Consider the following 24,678-nt stretch of genomic DNA (forward strand, 5'->3'; position numbering starts at 1 on the left):
AACAGCATTTAGTTTTCCAACCGCATCTTCTGTGCATTTTTTGTCTGTGCTTTCAACTACAGGAGCGTCATTCAAAGTTGATAAAGGACTTTTCAGAGAGTTTTTCATTTGTTACAATGGCTACAAGCCACCTTCAGGCAAGCACATGTGTTATAGTGAGAGAACGTACAACAAGTGCACTGAAGTGTTTCAGCCAATGCAAAAAAACACTGATTTCCAAAAAAACTTGGCATTTTTATCACTTTCAAGTCCTCACAGTGTACAAAGTAATGCCTTTCTTTCACTGCAATTCTTGCCAAGGTAGAAATGTCTGTTTCCATGTTTGGATAGATGTCATTGTCAACCTCTGCTAATTTTGCAAGTAACACTAGATGCTTGCAAAGAAGTCCTCGTAAGCCATATGTACAGTTGCAGTAGGACTCAACAGGGCAGACATCATACACTATGTCAGTGGTTCCCAAACTTTTTTTGCTGGGCCCCCCTTGTTTTACAAGAAAAATGTTCGCGCCCCCCTCGCGCCACGAACACATCCTCCAACCACACACACCCATATTTTGCTCCATTGCGGTGTATTTCACACCTCAAATATTTAGTAAACAATTAAGCAAATACAAGTAATCTGCAATAAATGACAGGTAGTAAGGAAATAAACTACTAAGTCTTTTACGCTACGTCCACACCTACACGGGTATTTTTGAAAACGCAGCTGTTTCGTCCACACGTAAACGGCGTTTCGAATCACCGAGAACGGAGATTTTTTAAAACTCCTTTTTTGCGTTTACCACGAGGAATACAGAGTTCCTCAGGCAACGTCAAAGGTATGTGCCTTTTTTCACGTCACGCTGCGCGCCACGTTATTGTTTACATGAGATGAATTGCAGAATGGCAGATAGAGACGAAATACTGTTAATCTGACTATCTGCAGGTTTTACACGCTTATATATACAAGCAGTTACTGTCCCTCCATTTAGAAAGGCAGAGGCGTCATGGTGTAATTATTTTACATGTAGTTGTTTTTTTTCCTGTGTAATAATATTCAACATTGCTATCAATACATTTTTCAAAAAATCCCTCTGCAAAATGGTTCAAAAACATAAACAACTGTTGGATGCTGTTTGTCCGTGATTTGAACCGGGGGAACAAATTGTGGCAGGATCAGCCTGATATTATTTGTATCCCGCTGTAACTTTACTGTATAAAGAGCTAACATCTCCAAAATGTCAGGAGTAGTTAGTCATTACAACAAGTGTTTGTGAACTACAAATCAAGAATGTGGGATACTGTTTGTCCATGATTTAAATATCCCAGCACTGCTTCCAAGGAAGGGAAAACCAATCATGCAGGGAGACCTACCTCATTCTAGTCTTTGGCTTAGAATGAAGTTGGTTTGGAAACATATTCAGCTATGCTTCATCTCCTGCTTTGCGTTTCTGTGGGCGCCCGTGCTAGCAGTGTCCAAGCATTGTTTTGTTTTTTTTCCCCTTTTCATGCCGCGCCCCCCCTGCAATGGCTCTGCGCCCCCCCAGGGGGCGGGCCCCACACTTTGGGAACGTCTGCACTATGTCTTCTCTTGACTCAGATGGGACTTGATATGCATTAACTCCATGGCTGTTCTTGACTGTAATTTTAAGAGCCCAACCACTTTCCATCAGTCTTGAAGCAGAGTCTGAAACTTGAGAGAAGGTGTCAGCAAACCTGTTTTTCATGCGGCCCACATTTTGCAGGCTTTTTATGACTGAGAAGTAGTTGTCGGCCTTCCCTAGGAGCACTTCAATTAGATCATCCAGACGCCTATTCTTGTAGCCAGATAAAAACTGGTATTTCAGGCGGCGGAAAAATCTGAAGTTATTTGAAATGATTACTAACTGTAATTGAAGGAATTTAAAGTTTAAATCAAGACTGTATTATTTAAAAAAAAAAAAATTGGAATACCTATTGCACACGTCTTTTATAAAGGAATGCTCTGTGCCGGTTTAGCTGGTTTAGGCAAATCCACCTACTGTGTTTTTTTGTTGTGATAACATAAAAAACACTGCTAGAATTTAAAGGATTCGCCTAAAAGCTGTTCTGGCAATGACATGAAGAACCTACTTAGTTTAGCCTCTTGGATTAATGCTTAATATCTTTTTTTTTCAGCAATAACATTGAATGAGGTCAAAATAATAAATCATACCTTTCAATCACATTGTTTGTTTCAGAACGAGCGTGACTGAAGCGACGGCACACCACATGTGGCCAATGCCTTCCCAGTGCTTCTGAAAATACTGGCACACCAAAGGGTATTGCTTAAATGTCTGGCAAAACTCTGCTGATGTGGCTTTAAAGTCTTCCTCCTAAGAGAATTGGATGCAACAGAATATATTTCAATCCATTTAACAGACCTATTGAAATCTTTAATATTTTGTATTGAAGCCCTTTTCCTTTTATTGAATAACATTAAGAATTTTAAGTTATTAATAATATGTCATGTTTTTGTATTAAGAAGCAATTATTTCTTCCCTTACAATGGCTAAGAAGGAACACTAAACCTATAAGCATATTTGGTTTCAGGATCTGTCTGTGAAAGAATCCTACTCACAAGTTCTACTGCACAGTGGGTGACACAATGATGGTCTGCACAGCTTAAGTACTTGTTTTGATAAGCAAGATAAGAAGCCAGTTTTAGAAATCATTTCAAAAATCTATTTTGTATCTCTCTGTAACTTTTTTTTTGGCAACTGAAAGTTATTATGCTCTTAGTGTAATCAAGAAATCAAAATGTGAAATAGACAAATTACACTTACAGATGTGCAAGCTTTCAGCTTACAAAAGAAAGAAATGATTTCATTTCTCTTTTGGGTGTTAGAAAGCCCACGGACCCCGGACTCTGATTTTGAAAGCCATCGATTAACAGCCTGTGAATGTAAGAGAAAAAAAGTTAATCTAGAGAGAGAGACAGAGGAGCAGCTGTACAAAAAGCATAAAAAAAAGCTGACATCCAAAAATAACTTTGTCACTCACTGGACAAGAGGACCTGTGCATTACAGAAATCAACCAGGCAAACATATTTTTAAATGTCAAAAGGAGCTTTGGGAAGCAGCCACCAGAAGATGAATGCACTGTGGTCTTAAATGGATGGACATAGTCACTCAACATTTTATCCCTTTATATTCATTAACCTGAGTAGGTGAATATCACAATGAGGCAAATCATAACAACAGGACCCTGTTGTAAAAATGTGTTTCAGGTGCATCTTAGACAACGTGAAAAGAAAACAATGTGGTTTACCTGCAAGACATGGTACCAGCATAGAAGGACAGCTGACTCTGGAAAAACCTTCTGCAAAGCGTTTATTTCCGCAAAGTCTTTGTCAACCATAAATGCTCTACAGAAAAAAAGAAAACACTAAATGAGATTAAACAGTATGAAAATGTTTTTGCTATCTCAAAGCACCACTTCAATGCCAAATTAAACATTTCAACTCACAAGTAGATATATAAAATACTGCATACAGCCTATAGGAATAACTTTAACAACTGGAAAGGAAAGTTTTTTGCAGCCCATGCTGCAGCTATAGCATTAGATTCTGGCATGTTATAACTTTTTTGAAAAGGAATTATTTCAAAATTAATAGCTGTCAATGTATTATTTACCTCGGCATAGGCCACAGGGACTCCATGCCCATGATCATCTCTTACAACAAGTGTGAATAAGGGAAATGAATACTGGTTAACACAGTGGGTGGTGTCAACAAATACTAACTGTTTTGCATAGTTCTCCATGTTTGATTTCATTACAGGTGTCTGCAAAACAATCATTAGTTCTTGGTCAGATGTGTATGGTTGATAGAAGAGAACATGTTCTTGATGTTTTCCATTAAGTAAGGTATGTACACTTTGACTGTCTCCACAGTTAAAGTGCTTCTTCCTCATCATGCAGGTTCTAACACTGTCAATGTCACGTGGTGTGACAAAATGCTCACTGTTGTGAAGATCTCTGTGTCCATGTTCTTTGGCCCATTTATGACATTCGGTTAGTATGATGGCTGGCTTAGTTCCAAGGGAAAGCAGTTCCTCAATCTTCCTCCTCAAATCACTGGAAATATTGTTGAAATGTGCGTCTTTTGGGTCCGAAGGATCATGCCCATCATGCTTATCATATGTACGCTGCACGATGACTGTGTGGTCTTTCCAACATTTGTGTACTTTAAATGAAACATAGGCCTTACAGCCCACTGCTCGATAGCTGTTTTGACTTTTTTTTCCCAGCTCTGATGCAGTTGAATTTGTAATAGTCTCTTTTCCTGTCTTTACCTGAGGCCACATTTAAACATTTCTAATGTCCATGAAGGGTTAATGAGTTAATGAGGGTCCTCCTGGCATTGTGACACATGCACACAAAGTTGTGTATCTTTTCCAGTTCTTTTTTTTTCGTCATTCAGAACACTTCTTCTAATTATATCGTCCATTTCTGGTGGAAAAATAACAAAGGTTTAATTAGTCAATATTCATTAATTCATTTTAACTTGTTTTGGGTTTTTTTGCAATACAATGTAAATATTAAATATAATATTAAAACAATATATATATAATATAAAACAAACAGGGGCTAAAAGAAGCTAAACTTTCATATGGTATGTCTCTGGCAACTTTAACATGATGTCCCTGGGACAACATTTACTCGATGTCCCTGGGACAACATTTACACGATGTCCCAGGGACAACATTTACACGATGTCCCAGGGACAACTTCTACGCGATGTCCAAGGACAAATTTGAAAATTTCTGGATTACTGTTAATCTCCATAGAATCAAGAACTCATGTCCAGTTTCACAGCTATGGACCAGTTAATTATGTTTCCAGGTGATAGTTTGATTCATAGATTCAGCACACAACCATTAGTCTAAGTCTTTTAGTTCAAATTCTCTTCACTTATGTTTGTAAAATGATCAGGGAAGCTACTGCAATTTTGCCTGACATTGTTATGACAGCTATATTCACCTGTACTTTCATAATAAATCATAATACATTGACACGCAATTCTCTGGCTGGAGAACACTGGTTCGCAAGTAGCCTATCACTAGCAATCAAACAGCTATCCATTTCAAGGAAAACATATGTATTATGCTTACCGTTTATTAAAGAAAAGTATCTTGAGAGGAATTGAAATTGCTGGATCGGACGACAAAAGGCGGTTTCTCGAAGAACATTTGTTTTTTTAAGGCGGGTATTTTTCGAAGTCGCAAAAGTATGACGTCACAAGAAGGTGATTGGTTACTTGTAATGTGGACCCTGGAACAACATTTATTATGATGATGTGGGAACAACACCGACACGAGGATATCAGATCGTGCGATTTGGCTCATTTGTACAATTCAGTTACGTCTGCTGCCTGCAGGGGTCAGTGTGGCTCTTACCTGATTCGGTAATCTGAGGGGCGGTCTTGGTCCTCCGGGGTATCGAGGTGACATAAATGGCTAAAAATTAGGCAAATAAAATATTACATGCAGACAAATAAATGGACTGACCACATGTGTAACAAAGATTTAGAGGGTGGCACAGTGGGAACTTTATACGCTCTTCAAAGCAGGGAACCAACCAGAGCTGCTTTTATGTTTTCACTTGAATTCAGGGCTAATTTTCCTTTAACCATACAGCAAACGGAAGAAGCTGACCGCATTTTCACTGGAGTGAATTTATGAGGGGGAGAAAAAAAATGACAGGAAAAAAAGGATGATAATGATGTCAGTGCGTGTGCTAACTCTGTGGAATTTGGCAGCCTGTATGCGGAGCTCTTTTGCAGCTGTGAGTGGGCTTTCACTTGTCCTCACCACAGACAGTAGCAATGCTGTTGCTATGTCTGCTGAACTGATGCCATCCCGGACAGAAGAGCCACTCTGCAGTGGTGGAGGAGCAATGCAGAAATCTGCCACTAGAGAGCAATAGTCCTCTTAATTTAATCAGAGCCTTCACTTAAATTGCTGTCTTAGTTGTGCTTAAGAGACATCAAATGGATGAAGCTACAGCATTTTAGGTTTCTTTAGTGATGGTGTTACTATTTTTTTTATTATTAATTAAAAAATGTAAACAACTAATCATTATCAGCAAATGACGTAACAGAATTTGAATGAATAAAACGAAGCATCATTTGTGACTGACTTTGGAAATGATGTGCAATTTATCACCAAAAAAAACCCCAAGTAGTGCAGATATTCTGTTATATTTCATACACAAAAAACCAGACAGAAGAGCTGGCAATCAGGTAATTGTTATATTTCTTTAACTAAGAGGTCCTGACAAGACCTTGCCTTCAAAGAGCGACTGATCTTCAGAAGGAGACGGAAAAAGCCGTTCGGACTCACATGTGAGTTTATGAAAGCAGAACTAAGAAATGCCCGGGAAGACTATTGATCTTTGCGTCTAATCCGAGCGCCTGAATTTGACTGATAATGACGTTTAATCGATGTACAACTGGCAGAGGCCTTCACAGATGATCTGGGGCAATGCTGCATGTGTGCGTTTTTGTGTGCCAGAAATTTATCTCTCCTGTCAGATTAGTTGTGTTTGAGATTGTACACATATTCAAAGGTAACGTATGTAAATATACATACAGTTGTTGTTATCTGAGAGTGAGTTCTTGCTCTTAGGGGATTCATTGGGTTTCTAGTTAGGATGTTTGCAATGCGCTCTTTCAATTTAAAATGCCTGGAGATGGCTTGTTGCTGTGATTTGGAGCAGTTTCAATAAAATGCAATTGAAATGAAGTGAGACTGAATCCGCCAAATTTGGGGAAGCTTAAATTTGAGCTGATATTACATCCTCTGGAGTGACAGAAACATGGCCGTTCAGCTCTGCGTTGCATGCATACCTGAAAGAATCCCGGTGGGACTGGCCCTACTGGCATGCCCTCTCCTGGGGGAAGGTTACCGAGGACTGGGCTCGGTGCTGCTGCGGCACTCTGAAAGAGACAAATGGCAAAAAAGGGAGACTTCAACTCAGATCTCAGACTTGTCGGAAACAACAAACTCAACACCTCTTTCACCTGTTTCATCAGCTACTCTCCATTTTTCTGCAGAATAAACAAACAGATATAATAGTTTGGATAATTTCTGTCTTTCTCAAAGCAGGAATTTACTTATCCATGTTGCAAAGATAACACATCCAACACCAAATACCAGATAAGCCTGCCACCACTTATATAAAAGTCATAGTCTGCACTGCGAGGGTCTTTCCCCATCTCTCTCCCTCAGTGGGATATTTCCTGTTTCTGCAGATGCCCTGCCATGCTGGCCCAGGTTTATTTTTATTCAATGCGTTTTTGTTGTGCTTGTCCCAGACGGGTGGCGCTGGATCATTTCAGCACTGCCTCTGTCTGCTTCCTGTCGCATTGTACAACCAAGTTACCACCCAGCACCGGCCTCTTCTTCCTCATCCTCTTTAGGAATACAGAGCAGACAACGCGCAGTGTGGGAGAGTGTACGTACCTCCATATATTGTACACAATAACGTGTGAACAGTGGACTCATGAAGCCAGAGTGACTGCATCTGTGTCAGTATCTTCCCACTCTCTGTTCTATTTTTCTGATCTTCCTTTTCACTTTCTCTCCCCCTCTGAAGGCACTGGAGGGGTGTAAAGAGATCCAGCGAAATTCACCCAACAGTCTCTGAAGTTTCCGCCAGCTGACTTTTTAGGTCAGACAGGAACAAGGTTTAATCAGAGCTGAGATAAAAGCAGACTGACGACACCCCTGTATCCTCCTCTGCTCCACCCCGCCACCCTCTCTGTTCCTTCGCTCTCATATCTCTCGATCGTTAATGTTGAGCAATGTCGAACAGGATGCCGTGCAGTTTTTAGATTCTATATTCTCATGTAAACATAGGCTGTATTTGTCTCAGCAGATGAACGTACAGATGGACACAGATGGATATTTGCAGCTCCACGGTTCAGTAGCGAGAGGCTGGATTTGGTGTGTGTGTCTGTGTTTCTGTGTGTACAAAATCATGCACTGCATCAAGTGTGTTTTGTTTTTTGGGATTTTTTTCTCCCCTTTTATTCCCTCTCCCTCCTCGCACCCTGGATTACCCAGAATGCCTTTCCACCCTGGCAGCCTGGAGGTCTGCTGAGTTTGCCTTCGTGCACCGAGAGAGGGAGGGAAAGAGGAGAAAAGAGGACAAAGCAGAGATTATGAGTGTGTGTGTGTGCATGTGGCAGTGAGTGTGTGAGCACACTTAATGTTTGTGGCGGAAAAAGAAGAACGGGAGGAGGGAGGAGGAGGGGATCTACCTGACCTGCTGACAAAGCAGCATTTTCCCAAACACGGCAACGAGGAGAAATAAAAGCAAAAACAACAAGCCTCAAAAAGCAGGACCACCTCTCATACATGGAGAACGCTACGCTCTCATACATACAGCAACGCTAAAAGCTCTGGTACTGCTGCCGACGGCTAAGTGTCTTTTGATTACGACAAATCAGGTTGAGTCAAATGACATTAAAATCTGAATGAATCATAGGTTTAACAAAGCCTCTTTAAAAGAAGTGATTTTTCCCTCCATGTTTGTCTCCATACGTTGATCTCTAGAAGAGTCACGTGGGTTAAACAGTGTAAAACTGGGATTTGGAAACAGGCGTATTTGCTTTGCCAGTTGTGGCAAGCAGCTTCACGGCTTATTCTCTCATTTTCACAATGACAAATGAAGCAAATGAGAACAAATACAAAAACACCAAGTTGATTCTAATTATTGAAAATGCAGTTTTTAGATTTTTAGGTGAAGGAGTTGAAAACCGCCCAAAATAAACCAACCAGAGAGACAGCAAAAACTTTGAGTGGCCAAATCAACAGTGTGGTAACTTCTTAAAAAGAATGAATGCGCCGCTCAGCTCAGCAACACCAAAAGACCTGCAAGACCACAGAGGACAACTGCAGTGGATGATTGCAGAATTCTTTCCTTTGTTATAAAAACCCTTCACAACATTTAACCATTTTAACCTCTGCTACAGTAACACATTCAAGGACGTGGGCATATACCCAAGCTCCCTACAAAGCCGTTCGCTGATCCAGAATGCTGCAGCCAGAGTACTGACAGGAACTAGGCACAGAGAGCATATTTCTCTTCACTGGCTCGCTGTTAAATTCAGAACTGAATTAAAAATCCTTCTCCTCACATACTAAATCTTGAATAATCAGGCACCGATCTTAGCTATAAGACTGCTGGTTTACTTTTAGTTCCTAGATTTGAAAAAGTAGAACTGTTGGTTACACTCAAGAACGAGGAAGTCAGACTGGACTTTGCCAGGAAACATCTAAAAGAGCCGGGAAGAAACAGCTAACGGTAGAGCCGATGTTATGGCATTAGGATATATGGCTGCCAGTGGGATTGCTATTACAGCAGCAGCAGGATAACCTGTGAAGTGTACAGACCTGTACTCGCTGCTCAGATTCAGCCAAATGCTGCAAAACTGTGTTTCACAATGGACAGATAATGACCCACACAAACCAAATCCAAAAGCAAACTAAGAGTTTCTCGAGCAAAGAAACGGGATAGTCTTCAGTGGACACGCCACTCACCTGATCATTATTTCCAGTTACTAAATACAAAACTGAAGGCTGAATCACGTGTGTCCTTCCCTCCTCTGAAAACAGAATCTATAAAATCTGTTCAGTTAAACTGATGGCAAAGCTTAAAGATCTGCAGAATCATAACACCTGTTGTCACTGTATAATAGTAATGTGGTGCCATTACCTCGTGTTAGCCACAGCAATGCTGTGATCCACACAGCAAACTCCTCCTTGTCAGTTCTGTTTAAATACCAATTCACAACCGAGCTCAACATATTCCAGCACTTAACCTTAGCAACCACAAAAGATCCACAGATTGTTACACTGTTAATGAATCCATCATTAACACCTCTCACACATCAGTGTTTACACTTTTCTGACAAGGCCAAGTGAGAGGAACACTGAGATAATGAGGTGATGCTTGTACACATTAACACCGTACGGTAGTGTACATTATTGTGTGAATGTAGCTGCCAGCAGTGGTGCAGTGCAACGCTTCTGCATACACTTCTCACTGAACTTAAATGCAACCGAACACTGACGCTAATTTCCACTGCACTTCATTTGATGGACTTCATTGCCCATTCAATTTGCGAACAAGCTGTAAGGCCAATTATAACGCTCAGAAATTCTCAGCCCTTAAATGAAAATTAACCTGTCTGAAACTGGATTTGGGGGAACGACAACAATTTTTCTTGGCGGGTAAATCATTGCTTTTGCTGCCGATGTCCATGCAGCATTTTATAGTTTCATTGTTTGCTACATTTCCAGTTAAAAACATGAAGGGAAAACACTGCTTGACTGTGCACCACCGTTTGTTCAGCTGTGACACCTGTACAACTGAAACATGCTCCACGAACAATGGCATGAAACAGAAACACTGTGTAATGAGAAAACTTCTCAATTATTATTTTTCTGTATAATATATATATTTTTAATAAGCAACAAAAACTAGTATTAGACAACACCTGTACCTGCCAATAAGACAGCAAAACATAAGCCAAACATGTCAGAGTTGGACTCTACCTTAAATACAGTAAATGTACAAAAATATAAAAAAATGAGAGTAAATTTTTAAATTTTATGGGGTCATTTTACAGTGCTGGGTCACAACATTCTGACCTGAGCTATTCTGTTAATCCAAAAGTCTTTGCCTTTTTTGCTGTATTGATCATGTGTTAGAGAGCATTGTTTTAATGAATGCACAATGGCGGGGAAAAGGTATTGCATGCATGTATGTAACATCGACCTGAACCATGATACCACAATGACTAAAACGCTCAGCATTTGAGTTTTCCTTTAATTTGTCACACCCGTCTGTAGATATACAGATAACCAGAATGTCAGTGAGCTCATTCGACTCACTATCCATCACAGTTTACAGGTTCTATCTTCGTTCTTACACTCGTATCTTTTCCGATACTCCGTCGTTTTCTAGAGCGATCCAGAAAGACCTGATTGAAGCGTAACAAGACAATCAACTCTTCCGTCTGTCCATTCGGGAACCCCATTACATTACAGCTTTTCATTTAATGAAGCGCTGTGTGTGTTGTGTTCTCCCTACATTGTGGTTATTTGCACGCTAAACGAAGTGTTTGTGATGAAACCCGAGGCAGTGGAACAGCCCCCGAATGTCCTCAGATGAACACCTGCATCTCCTGGCAAACTCATTTGTTTCATAAATTATTCAAAACACCACCCTCCAGGAGGCCATTACAGTATACCAAACATACACAACAAGGCATACAATAACATAAAACTACAATTGCCATTTATGAAGTTATAAAAAAAGGTCCAAAAAAAGAGGCTAAAATAAGGTCGGCTTCTATTTCAAACTGTGAAGACTGGTAAATATAACAGCGTCTTTCCTGTGTGAGTTTTTTAAAAACACAAAGAAAGAAAAAAAGGCAGTAAATGTATCATATGTCACAACAAACAAGAGGGGGAAAAATCACCCGAATTCGAGGTTTACTCACTGAAGTAAAGCTTTAGATGTATTAGATCTACCGCGTCCACTCTGTTATCAAAAAGCTTCCCATATTATGGAAATATGTATAATTTCTCCATCAGAAATGGCGCTTTCTCTCCCGAAGCATCTCCTGCTTTATGCCTGAAAACAACCCAAACATGTAATTTGCTAAACTTTTCTATAAAAAGCACAAAAATGCATCGAAAGAACTCCGTAGTCATTCATATGTAGGGCAATTACGCTGCAGCTCAACACTTTACAACTTAATCAGACTTCCTCCATACTACATTCACAGTACACTAATCCCATCACACTAAAGGGCTCACAAATACTTAACAAGATAACTTGCAAACTCTTTCATCCCTCCATGTTTACAGATTAATGCGTGTATGTGTGTGTTTGTGTGTGATGCATGTATACTTAGCTTGGGGGTGTGTGTGAGTGTGTGTGCATGTGAAGGTGAGGAGTCATTTTCATTCAATACTGCAGAGACTGAGAGACACTCAGAGATGCGTGAGTGGAATCTCAAAAGGCTGTCTGTGTCTACCTTCCCTCTGTCTCTATCGCTGTGTAAACCTGAAGCGGTCCCTCCACCTCTGTCTCACGCAGCCTGACAAATCAGCTCTGTCTGATTTTTATTTATTTATTTATTTATGTATTAATTTACCACCCCATTACAATAAGTTTTATATATATGTATCCCACATAAAATGTCCTGCTGTAGTAAAACTGACCTGACAATCTGTTTACATCATGCAGCATAGGTGAGTTCATCTGTGTTTACCGTCACTTAAATATCAAATAATTGAAAATGATATTACTTTACAGTAACTGCAATACTCCAGTAGTCCAGTATTCAGGCCCAGCAGCAGGAAGTCACTCCTTTTTTCAAGCCTTTATTATTTGGTTTGTTCACCTTTATATTTGATGATAGAATCTTTCGTCAGATATTCAAATTTCTACAGAGATTTTGTGCCAAGCTTCAATTTTACAACCTGCTCCTGGACAGACGGGTTATTTTGCCTGCCTCCCTCTTTAACCCTATGAAGGCTGCATATCTGCTACATCCAGTATTTTTCTGCAGTTTATTGGTTACGACTGTATTTTTTGCAAGGGGGAAGGGGGGTTGGGGGTTACACCGATTAGGGTGACCGACCGTCCCCTTCTTTTGCACTTGTTGACTTGTAAAAGCCTATATGACATTTTTTATTTCACCATTCATTAACCGTACAGAGAAGGCATCGTTTAAATATGTTAAAGTTCTCTTTAAACAAACAGTATTATTAATGTTCTTCATGACAGCGTCCTCTTTTTTTGGAAATCAAAATATGGTCAGCATAACGCTGATGAAATGGAGGTCTCAAAAACTCATGTATCAAATATGACACACCAGGTGTTACAGGGTTAAGATACCCCAGATTTGCTCTGTTGGACTAAGGTGAGGTAACGTTTTTAACATACTCCTCTGGCTCTGATTAGTTCCGCTGTGGCTCATTCTATACCTCCTGATTAATGCTGCAAATGCACTTCCACTGATTTGTAGCTGGTCTTAGAATTTCCTGGATCACTTTCCAAGTTTGAAAAGCCTCACAGTCAGCCTTTCTTTTATTTTCAGACACCCTAAAACAGACAGACTCCGAAATTCACAAAGTTTCCTGTTCACAGGTCATTTTAAAACCACATTCATGCAGTTATGCCTAATCCGAAATCACAGGTGTGTTTAAATTTGTTGATTCCTTCTTTTAGCCTGTTTTCAACATTGCATTTTGATTGTATCACATTTGTCTGCTTAAGAGACTGATGGGGTTAGATTTTATTATTGTCATTTGTATTAGGAAATATTTAACCATATATGCTTAGAGATGTATAATCAATTGTGTAGTGATAGGATGTGTGATCTTTAGGAGGCTGCAAAGGCTTGGTGCGCATTCCAGAGTGTTCTGGAATCTACACCGACATCCTGGGAGCATGGGAAAAGGTCGTACATTGTTTTATTGTTTTATGGTAGGATAAACGTAGCTATATCTGTTTTAGTCTGAGTGCCTTTTGTTTAGATGAACTGCTGGACTTTCCAGACCAGTAGGTTTAGGGAGGTCATTTATGGGGTCACACTCTGACCCCACACACACACACACACACACACACACACACACACAGTATTCTTTGTTCACATGTATACCTATGTAAGATGTTATATGTTAATGACCCTATGCATATTCATGTAACCACAATAAAAGGAGTGCTATGGGGAACCTGGCTGAGAGTCTGACGGAGGTCAAGTGGTGGAACGACACTTGGCTCCAGGCAGGTCTCCCTCATGCATGAGTAACACGAAGAACTTTGGTGTCTTGTGTCTTGCTTTTTGCTGTGTAGCAAATTGTCCTTAACGTTCCAGCGAATAGGTTTAAGCTACAAACCTATCATTAATTGGTCCTTCGAGAGCCGGAGCCCTGGAGTCGACATTCACCGAGGGGAAAAGAGACACACCGACAGACTGACGTCAGCCAGGACTTATAGAGGTCCTGCAGCAAAGTCCCGAGGCGTGAGAATTCGTCATCGGGCCGGTGGATTAGCCGTCTGTTTTTTTCTCCTCGATGGATGACGATTGATGGGATTCGGGACTGATGCTACTCACAATAAGCAACACCAAGTAGGTATGTGAAAACTCTTAGCCACTGTGTGAGGCTGAGTTCTAAAGTCTTTATCACTGTGTGCGATAAAGTGTGTAGTCACTGTGTGCGACTATTCTTTGCCACTGTGTGCGGCAAAGCACGCATCCACTGTGTGAGGTTGCGTTGGAAGTCTTTATCACTGTGTGCGATAAAGCGCGTGATCACTGCTATGTAAGTCTTTGCCACTGTGTGAGGCAAAGCGCGCAGCCACTGTGTGAGACTGCGTTGAGACGATAGGCCTAATTTTTGTTGTTGTTGTGTGAGTGTGTTTGTGTGAGTGCGTGCGGAACAGAACACGTGGTCTGTGACGCCAGCAGCTGTTGTTATTATGGGTTCCCAAGCAACCAAGAGTGTGTCAGAGGGTGACGAGAAGTTTATGATGAAATTCGCTCCCGGCAGCGCAAAGTATTTAGGACATTGGCGCAAAAAATATAATTTTGAAGGTAAATTGGTTGTAGGACAATGTCAAATGTTAGTAGACCAGTTGACAGTAAAGGCAGCTTGTGCAAAAGGGAAATTGAAACAGGAGAGAGAGTTACAACTGGCGTCCGCTAAACTGTGGTTAGAGCAGGCGCAGAAAAGACAGGAGGCAGCGAACGTGAAGAGAGCAGCTTTGCAGGCATTAGTTGTGAAACCTGAAGATGAGACGGTGCGGTCTACTTCAGTGGTACTGACGTTAAGGGACCAACAGCGTAGAGCAGCATTAGAGAGGGAGAGAGAGGCCAGAGAGGAGGAAGAAAAGCAGGAGCAGGAGAACAGAGAGAGAGAGGAGGAGGATAGAGTACGGCAGGAGTTTGGGGATGCCGCAGCAAAATATTTAAGCCCTTATGGAACTAGATCCAAAACTAAAAGGGATGAGGCGAGTGCAGCTGGTATGCCTGCCTACCCTTTGCATGATACCTTTCCCATGGTGGAGGTCGCGAACCCCCATTTTGGTGTTGAAAATGACCAAAGCCGTGTTATTTGTGTTTACAGGCCATGGACTGAATCTGAATGTGCAGAGGCATGTAAAGGTTTAGGAAACCCGTTGACTAATGTTGATGAATTTATCGCCCGACACAAGCAACTCTGCTCCTCGTACCGCTTAAACGGTCAGGAAACAGAAGCCACTTTTAGGAAGTGTCTCACATATAATTGGACTCGGGTGCGAGGCACCTACACAGGGAGGGATGGTAATACCGTCCTACCCTATGGCCATGCAAATTTAAGAGGCCAAGTTGATGGGGTTTATGAGCGTCTTAGAAATACCTTTAAAGCTTCTGTAGATTACAACAAAATCGCCCAATGCATTCAGAAAGCAGGAGAGGATGTTCATGAGTTCAGGGCGAGATTAGAGGAAGTTTTCAAAGAACATAGCGGCCTTGAAGAGAGTGCAGAGAAGGCCAGCCCATATCAGCAGCAGTTAAAACATGCTTTGATGAATGGCTTTCATTCACCCATTGCTGATTTCATCAGAAAACAAAATGTTAGTCATAACACTGACGGGTCCGTTGAATGCATGAACTGGGCCCGCCATGCACAGGAAGTCATTAAAAATAAAAAAAAGAAGTCACAAAGCTCTGAGGCCGCTGCCTTCTTAGTGGATGAAATCTTTTTCCAGGGACAGTTCAGTCGGGGAAGAAATAGAGGCGGAGGTGAGAGAAGTAGAAGGAATTGGGGCCCTAAAGAGAAACGGGATAAGAGATTTGATAAATGCTATAAATGTAGAGAAATGGGCCATCATGCAAGGGAGTGTCCTGAACGCATGCCTGAAGAGTATAAACGCCCTGATCCAAGAAACCCTTATTATAATAAATGACTAGCACCTGTTGACACTGCTAACACACATACATGTACAAATGATCCCTTAGCTTGCCAGAATTTACAACAGCCTGTGTTTCAGACTCTAGATTTGACTGAAGTATTGTTAAATCTGTCAGGAAAAGAAGTAAAACCAGTTCGCACATTAACTGTGCAAGGCAAAACTGTTCAATTTCTGTGTGATTCAGGTGCAGATAAAACTGTTTTAAAAGATCATGTGTCAGGAGTTGATCCTTCAAATGGCACAATTTATGTGAAGTCTGCAAATGGTCAGTTAAATCAGCATAGAATCTCTAAACCAGTGTGGATTAGAGATCCTACCACAGGAGAGGCAGCTCAGAGTTCAGTTGTAATGTGCCCAACTTGTCCGGTGAACCTCTTGGGAAGAGATATGATGATGAAACTTGGAATTTCAATAATTCCAACATCCATTGGGATGATAGCTGCAGGAAAAGGAGAAACTGCTGAGACAATGGTTCATGAGGACAGTGGGGATTTGCATTATTACTGGACACTTGACCTGTCGGCCTCCAGACCTGATCAAATAAACTGTAAACTGTTAGCTGCAGCTGAAGAAATGTTGACAACTAACCATGACATACAGCCACCAGAAGACTTGCATGTCACACTGAGATTTAAGACTATGCCTGGGCCTGATGAGGCCTACACAGATAAAGTGCTGAAATTAGGGCCACAGAGAATCACCATAAAGGCAATATATACTGATGGTGAAACCATGACTGGATGTAGTGTTATCCTTTCTGAAGCTGCACAACAACTTTTTACAGGGCAAACACCACATATTTCACTGACAAAGAGTGGCACAGCTGAGTGGACAGACTTAGCATCTTTGGTGAGACAGGGGGAGAGTGTTGGAATGTGGCAGCAAGCTGGAGGGGGTTGGGAGACAGACGTGCACCACAGCATCTTTCGTAAAAAGCTGGGATGGGTGACACATACTACACCTCAAACACATTTAAAGGGGGGTGAGAATGACACAGCAGAATGATATGTTATAGATGTCAAAGATCACCCGGAGCTTAAACAGGTCCCAGAGAAGCTCTGGTCTACTGGGAAGACTGATGTGGGGCTAATAACAACAGCGAGTCCAGTAGTAATAAAGCCCAAAACGTCTTTTAGGCCAAGAGTGAAACAATATCCCTTGAAGCCTGATGCAGTGGAAGGCATTAAACCAGTAATAGAGGATATGATTAAAGCAGGGATACTAGTTGAAGCTCCACAAGCAGTATGTAACACACCCATCTTCCCAGTTAGAAAGGCTGATTCACAGTCGTGGCGCATGATTCAAGATTTAAGAGCTGTAAATCAGGCAGTGGAGAGTATAGCTCCATGCGTCCCCGACCCCCACACCTTGTTAAATCAGCTTAAGCCAGACAAGACACACTTCACTGTGGTAGATTTAAGTAATGCTTTCTTCTCCATACCAGTACATGAGAATTCACAAGGCTGGTTTGGTTTCACGTATCAAGGCAAAAAATACACATACACCAGATTGCCGCAAGGTTTTTTGTGACAGTCCTACAATTTTTACACAGAATATTACAAATTGTCTGTCTGATTTTGTGATTCCATCACATTCACAGATGTTGGTATATGTCGATGACATTTTAATTGCATCCAATTCAGAGAAGAACTGTAAAGATATATCATTGGCATTGCTGACTCACTTAGCTGAGACAGGTAACAAGGCCTCACTTTCAAAGCTACAGTGGGTGAAGACAGAAGTGAAATTTTTAGGACATCTGCTTAGTGCAGCAGGGAAAAGCATACACCCAGAGAGGAAAACAGCTATCTTGGCAGCACCTAGGCCAGTGACAAAGAAACACATGATGCAATTCCTAGGGTTGCTAAATTTCTGTCGATCGTGGATGCCCCATTACTCTGAAATTGCGCAGCCATTGTTAGATATGATGTACAGTAAACCTTTAGCTATGTCAGAAAGTTTAAGTTGGACCCCTGAGGGGGAGCAAGCTCTGTGCATGCTGAAACAGATGCTGACAGGAGCATCGGTTCTGGGACTTCCAGATTATAACAAGCCTTTTGTTCAAACTGTTGACTGTAAAGGGCATTTTATGACATCCATGTTAGCACAAGAATGTGGAGGTGGAATGAAGCCAGTAGCTTATTATTCTAAGAGGCTGGATCCAGTGGCTTGTGCCTTACCTCACTGTGTGCGTTCTGTGTGTGCAGCCGCTGAAGCCGTAAAGTGTTCTGGTGAAATTGTTTTGTTTCACCCTTTGACCCTGCTAGTTCCACATGAGGTGGATGTTTTATTGCTGCAGACCAAAATGACATTCTTGTCACCTGCAAGACACTTGTCTTTAATGTCACTGTTGCTCTCCCAGCCACACATAACTATTAAGCGGTGTACAACTTTGAATCCCTCTACACTGTTGCCCACAGAAGAGGAGGGTACACCACATGTGTGTAGTGAGCATGTAGAAACACAGTGTAAACCTAGAAGTGATTTAACGGACATACCACTCACTGAGGGCAAGGTTTGGTTTGTTGATGGTTCCAGTTTTAAAACAGCAGAGGGAAAGACTAAAACGGGCTTTGCTGTTGTGGATGATGTGCAGGTCATCCGTGCTGGGCAGTTATCACATTCCATGTCTGCCCAAGCGGCTGAGATAGTGGCTTTGACGGAAGCCTGCAAAGCAGCTGAGGGGCAGGTAGTGACTATATATACAGACAGTCAGTATGCATACGCCACACTCCATTTCTTTGCCGCTCAGTGGTCAAGACGAGGCATGACAACATCAACAGGGAAACCTGTGGAGCATGCGACACTTTTGCAGGCCCTGTTGAAAGCAGTTTTACTGCCTAGTAAAGTTGCGGTTTGTAAGTGTGCAGCACACACACGTGGCACTGACCCCATTGTACTAGGCAACGCCTTTGCAGATAAAATTGCAAAGGAAGCGGCCCTTGGAACACATGGGGTTCATATTCTGGCATCTCAGGAGCAAACTATGCCCATCACACATGATGTGTTAGCAGACATGCAGTCACACTCACCTCCAGCTGAGAAGCAGCTGTGGCTCACTAAAGGAGCAAGCCTGCGAGGTGATGTCTACTATCTTTGTGATAAACCCATATTGCCTAAAAACTTATATAGGACTGCTGCAATTTTGAGCCATGGGCTTTGCCATGTCTCAACAGCCGGGATGTTAGCAGCTGTCGAACGGCAGTTTTTCACACTGGGATTCAATGCTTATTCCAAACATTTTTGTAAAGCATGTTTGATATGTTGTAAACATAATGCTCAGGGAAACCTCAGACCTAAAAGAGGAAGGTTTCCTAGACCCAGCTACCCATTTGAAGTAATCCATATGGATTTCATTGAGTTGTCTAACTGTAACACCTACAGGTACTGCCTGGTAATTGTGTGCCCGTTCTCAAAGTGGGTAGAAATTGTCCCCACTAAGAAAGCAGATGCTATTTCAGTGGCTAAAGCGATATGCAAAAATGTGATCCCAGAGCATGGGATCCCCCAAACTATTTACAGTGACAATGGTCCTCATTTTGTGAATGAAGTGATTGAGAAAATGTCACAACATCTGGGGATAACGCTGAAAAACCACTGCTCATACCACCCACAAAGTGCAGGGCTGGTTGAAAGGACTAATGGCACAGTAAAGCTGAGACTCAGGAAAACAATGGAGGAAACAGGCAGAACATGGGTAGACTGCATTGAGCTAGTGAAAATGTATATGAGGATCACGCCAACTGATAATGGCCTAACGCCTTTTGAAATAATATATGGCAGGCCATTTAGAGTTCCAGTGTTCTGTAATGATAATGATAAAGCAGAAGAAGAAAACACACTAGCAGACTGGATGATTAAAATGCTGAAAAGCAAAGAAGTCATGAGTGCAAATGATCTGCCAGATGATTCTGTTTCTGTACAGGAAGAACGTCTGAAGCCAGGGGACTGGGTGCTGATAAAGGTCATAAAGAGGAAGTGCTGGTCGAAGCCACGGTGGGACGGACCATACCAGGCTCTGCTGACAACACCAACAGCTGTGAAGATCGCAGAACGACCCACCTGGATACACCAAAGCCACTGCAAAAAGGTGACACACATCCAGGCCAGCTCGGAGTAAGTGGCAGGAAGACCGGGTACAAAGGGGGGGGAAAGCCTCCAGGGCCCCTCGTCTCAATCCGGTGAAGAAATCAACTGAGCCACAGGTACTCATCAGAATGGCTGGTAAAGTGTTGTCTACCCTGCTGAGTGTGATGGCTTTGATGTCATCTTGGTCAGCTGTGGAGACCCTGTATGTCCAAGGAAACCACACCCAATACCCTCATGGCTATTCTACAAACTTTTGGTGGCAGTTTATGAATACAACTGCTCACTTGAACAATAGGACAGACTGCTATGTGTGTGCTCATATGCCGTTATCGGCATATACATCTGGACTGTGGCCGTATAGCATACCAGAGGACAGGAGTTGGTGTCTGTTGGGCTTAGCAACTCATCCTGGCAACAGAGTCCTCTGGTCCAAGGCCAACTATAGTACACCTCTGAACATCACCTGGAGTAAGTCGCCACTTCTAAACGTGAATTGTTCCGGGCAAACTGACTTATTGGCCTGGCCTCAAGTATCAGACCCACTGCCAGACATAATATTGCTGAACAAGCTGAACACAGCTCACCTGCCGTTGTGTGTGATGAACAATGGATCACTGTCAGTGGGGGAGCTGCCGCTTCGCTTATGTGGATACATATACACCTACTGCCCTCCAGAGAATGAGAGCAGGTGTATGAAATGCTTGACTAGTGCGAAGTGTGCTGAGAACTTGACATCGAGGAGGACTGAATGCAAGTTCAACCTGGCTTACAGAATACCAGTAAAAGCAAAAAGTCAGAAGTGGACAGGATGTGCAAGGACGGTGCCGAGCAGTAAAGGAACAAGAGTTTTGGCTGATTGGTATTTTCTGTGTGGACATAAAGCCTATCTATCACTCCCTGAGGGATGGGGAGGATTGTGTGCTTTAGTGAAGTTATCGGATCATGTCTTCTTCATGGACAGAGTTGAACATCACCCTAACAACCGACGGAAGCGTGAGGTGGATATAGCCTCACCGAACTTTTTTGGAGTGACAGTAGACACTGGAGTGCCGCGAGAATTCCGCATTTGGAGTGGAGGAGCTAAATTCTTCCAAAGTTTGATCCCAAACATCGGAGTTGCAGAGGTGCGGGATCATGTGGAGATCAACCGGTATGCCCTACTGCGACACATTAATCTCACTAAGACATTGGGAACAGTCTTAGCGGAGGAGCAAAAGGCCATCAGAACGATGGTACTGCAGAACAGGCTGACCCTGGACTTGATAACAGCATCACAAGGAGGAGTGTGTAAGCTGATTGGAGAGACGTGTTGTACGTTTATCCCAGATGGATATACGACTGGAGGAGACATCTATGAGGCACTGCAGAACTTAACTGCTCTGCAGAAATATGTGGCGGACCACACATCAGGAGGAGACGCGTCAAAAGGCTGGATAGCCTGGTTGACATCTGGACCATGGTGGAATTTGTTCTTAAAGTTTTTGACTCCCATTCTTACATTATTGGCGTTGCTTTGCTTGTTTACAGGTTGCATTTTGCCATGTGTAAGATCGATGGTGAATAAAATGATTGCTAACACCTTTACCAATTACATACTGTTGCAGCAGAGTGATATGGATGTTAAGGCTAATATGTTTGTATGAAATGAAGCCTGCACTGAAAATGTTGACAAGTGGTGTAGAGCTGAAGATATATATATACGCCGTATAGCCTTAAAAAATGACAATACAGGGTGGTGATGATGGGGTTAGATTTTATTATTGTCATTTGTATTAGGAAATATTTAACCATATATGCTTAGAGATGTATAATCAATTGTGTAGTGATAGGATGTGTGATCTTTAGGAGGCTGCAAAGGCTTGGTGCGCATTCCAGAGTGTTCTGGAATCTACACCGACATCCTGGGAGCATGGGAAAAGGTCGTACATTGTTTTATTGTTTTATGGTAGGATAAACGTAGCTATATCTGTTTTAGTCTGAGTGCCTTTTGTTTAGATGAACTGCTGGACTTTCCAGACCAGTAGGTTTAGGGAGGTCATTTATGGGGTCACACTCTGACCCCACACACACACACACACACACACACACACACACACAGTATTCTTTGTTCACATGTATACCTATGTAAGATGTTATATGTTAATGACCCTATGCATATTCATGTAACCACAATAAAAGGAGTGCTATGGGGAACCTGGCTGAGAGTCTGACGGAGGTCAAGTGGTGGAACGACACTTGGCTCCAGGCAGGTCTCCCTCATGCATGAGTAACACGAAGAACTTTGGTGTCTTGTGTCTTGCTTTTTGCTGTGTAGCAAATTGTCCTTAACGTTCCAGCGAATAGGTTTAAGCTACAAACCTATCATTAATCTTAGAAACAATAAAATTATTATTAATCTGACATTTAAGTCACACACAGGTGCACCCTCTTGCATACTTCAGATTAACACAGCAATATAGAATATGTATGCAGTTTTAAATAACAGTATTTATATCTGTATAATATTATATACCTGAGTAAAGTGCCTTAGATGCGCTAAGGTGAAAGCACTGCTGGCTTTGGTTGTTTAATGGAACAACAGGATTTATTATGAAATACTCAGAGCAGCCCACTACTTTATCCTAAGTTATCCTTTATACTAAGTTATCCTATAAATTCTCACTACCACTAACTAATACTACTTCCCACCTAGCGAGAGTCCACCTCCCTACAGACAATTAACCATTTCATAACACAAAGAAGAGCAGATAACTTGAACTAATAAATGAAATTATTTGCTTCAGTTCACCTGTGAACGACGGCCAGTGACAGAGGTTGACATATTTTCATTTATGAATTACAGTAGCAGCTGGGGAAAAATGGCAGAAGGAAAAAGCTCTGAGGCTGCGAGAAAATGGGCAAGTAAAAGCTCGAGGGGCAGGTTCACGAATTCTTCATTGAGCACGGCGGCTGTCTTGGAGAGCCTTTAGGTGAAAGGCTGCAGCGGGTTGTGCATAACAGTTAACACTGAGTCTCAAGGCCACATCAGGATCTACGAATGACACGCTACACAGGAAGGAAATGTGTTCCCCCTCCCTCCCCCTCGTTTCTACTCACTCCATCCTATCAAATGCCATTAGTCCACTTCCTGAACAAGGAGGGAGGGTGTGGAAAGAAGAGATGCTTCCATTCTGCATGATTCCCTTTTTGCACGCACGCACGCACACACGCACACATACACACACAGTAACAAGAAAAACACACATTCATATATGCACAATATCACAGTGTGAATATGTGTATCCACAGAATAAAACTTTGGAGTATCTGTATCTGTAAATGTCATATGAGAGAGGCAAAACGAAGCGTAGAGACGAGAATGGGTGTGCTCTCCTTTTAATCATCTATTATTCACATCTCCCATAGCAAGACAGATCAACACACCCCACTGTGGAATCCCAGCCCAAACTCACTTTTCAGTTTCAAGACTTAAAAATCACCCTCTGCTATTCAAAGCTTGGAGCAGACCTTTCCTGTTTGCCCACACTGTACCAGAGCTACTTGCAAGTGTCTGAACCAAATTCAGTTGAAACACCAAGGTTATGTCATCTTTCAGCTCTTACGAGGGAAAGTCCAAGATGAGGCTCAAGAATAGTGACTTGCAAGCCCAGAGTGAAAGTTGTCTAATATGGCTTCTAGTCAGTGCTAGTATGAAAAGTGATGATAGCACGATGGCCTAAATGAGAGCAAATATCAGATTGGTAAGGAAATGTTCACACCTCTAGTTTGTTTAGTGTGGTTTGAATAAGCTCACGAGTTTGTAAACTTGTAGCTTTTTCCCATGGTTTGGTTTATTTTCACACGGAGAAAAATTGAAGCAAACTCCAAGTGAATCAAAATCCATCACTACAAACTGCGTGAAAATATTCAGTTCGCTTATTGGCCAGACCTTTGCACAGCTACAGTACCTTGCAGCATTGCCTGGTGGTTGGTTTGGCTCGAGGTTGGATCACGTTAACACCATAAACGAACTGGACGAGTTCATGTGGAACTACACCAAGACCACCTCCTCTCCAGGGTTTCGGTGTGATTGTTTTGCTCTGCAATTACTGAGTCCACACCTTGACAAATGAAACGCACCACGGGGGAAAACGAACCAGAGTTCAACACCTCAGGTGTGAAAACACCCTAAATGGAAAAATCCAGTATATGCCCTGCACTGTATTGCTGTATGTAATCTGGTACTGTAATTGATTTGTTTATATGTATGTGTATATATTTACATATGTACAAATACTATTTGCACTTCAGATTTGATGTTGTTTGAGTTATATTTTTTTTGAATGACAATAAATCGAATCGAATCAAATCGAATCTGCAATTAGCCTCAAGCTATGTGGGGTTTACAAAGAATCTCAATGAAATAGCTAAATGAAAGCAATCAAAACAAAAAGGGTGGTTTCCATATTTCTATACATACCTCATGAACAGTTTACTACAAGCTACATTCATGCATTCAAACAAAATGTTATTCTATAGCTTTGGTGCTTTCTAACAATCACAGCCCGATGGATGCACCGGGGGCAAGGACACTTCGCCACGCAGACTCTGTGACGCACTGAACAACCA

At 41.9% G+C, this 24,678-nt stretch overlaps 2 protein-coding genes across 2 annotated transcripts in view; one reads left to right on the plus strand and one right to left on the minus strand.

Annotated features, from left to right (window-relative positions):
• Positions 1-24,678, minus strand: part of LOC146506914 (single-stranded DNA-binding protein 2) — a 79,033-nt gene that overhangs the window by 14,789 nt on the left and 39,566 nt on the right. The window contains exons 5-6 of the mRNA XM_085181410.1: positions 6,848-6,937; positions 5,397-5,456 (exon numbers count right to left, since the gene is read on the minus strand). Of these exons, the coding sequence (XP_085037536.1) occupies positions 5,397-5,456; positions 6,848-6,937 (150 nt within the window). The remainder of the gene's footprint in view (positions 1-5,396; positions 5,457-6,847; positions 6,938-24,678) is intronic.
• On the plus strand, positions 17,537-22,431 carry LOC146506916 (uncharacterized). Its single transcript, XM_085181405.1, has one exon. The coding sequence runs from the start codon at positions 20,199-20,201 to the stop codon at positions 21,711-21,713; it is 1,515 nt and encodes a 504-aa protein (XP_085037531.1). The 5' UTR covers positions 17,537-20,198; the 3' UTR covers positions 21,714-22,431.

This window comes from Neolamprologus multifasciatus, chromosome 12, assembly GCF_963576455.1.
Source record: "Neolamprologus multifasciatus chromosome 12, fNeoMul1.2, whole genome shotgun sequence".
NCBI classification, from domain to species: Eukaryota; Metazoa; Chordata; class Actinopteri; order Cichliformes; family Cichlidae; genus Neolamprologus; species Neolamprologus multifasciatus.

What these genes read in the sequence shown, in the direction of transcription:
- LOC146506916 (XM_085181405.1), top strand. Translation starts at nt 20,199, where the DNA reads ATGGCTGGTAAAGTGTTGTCTACCCTGCTGAGTGTGATGGCTTTGATG.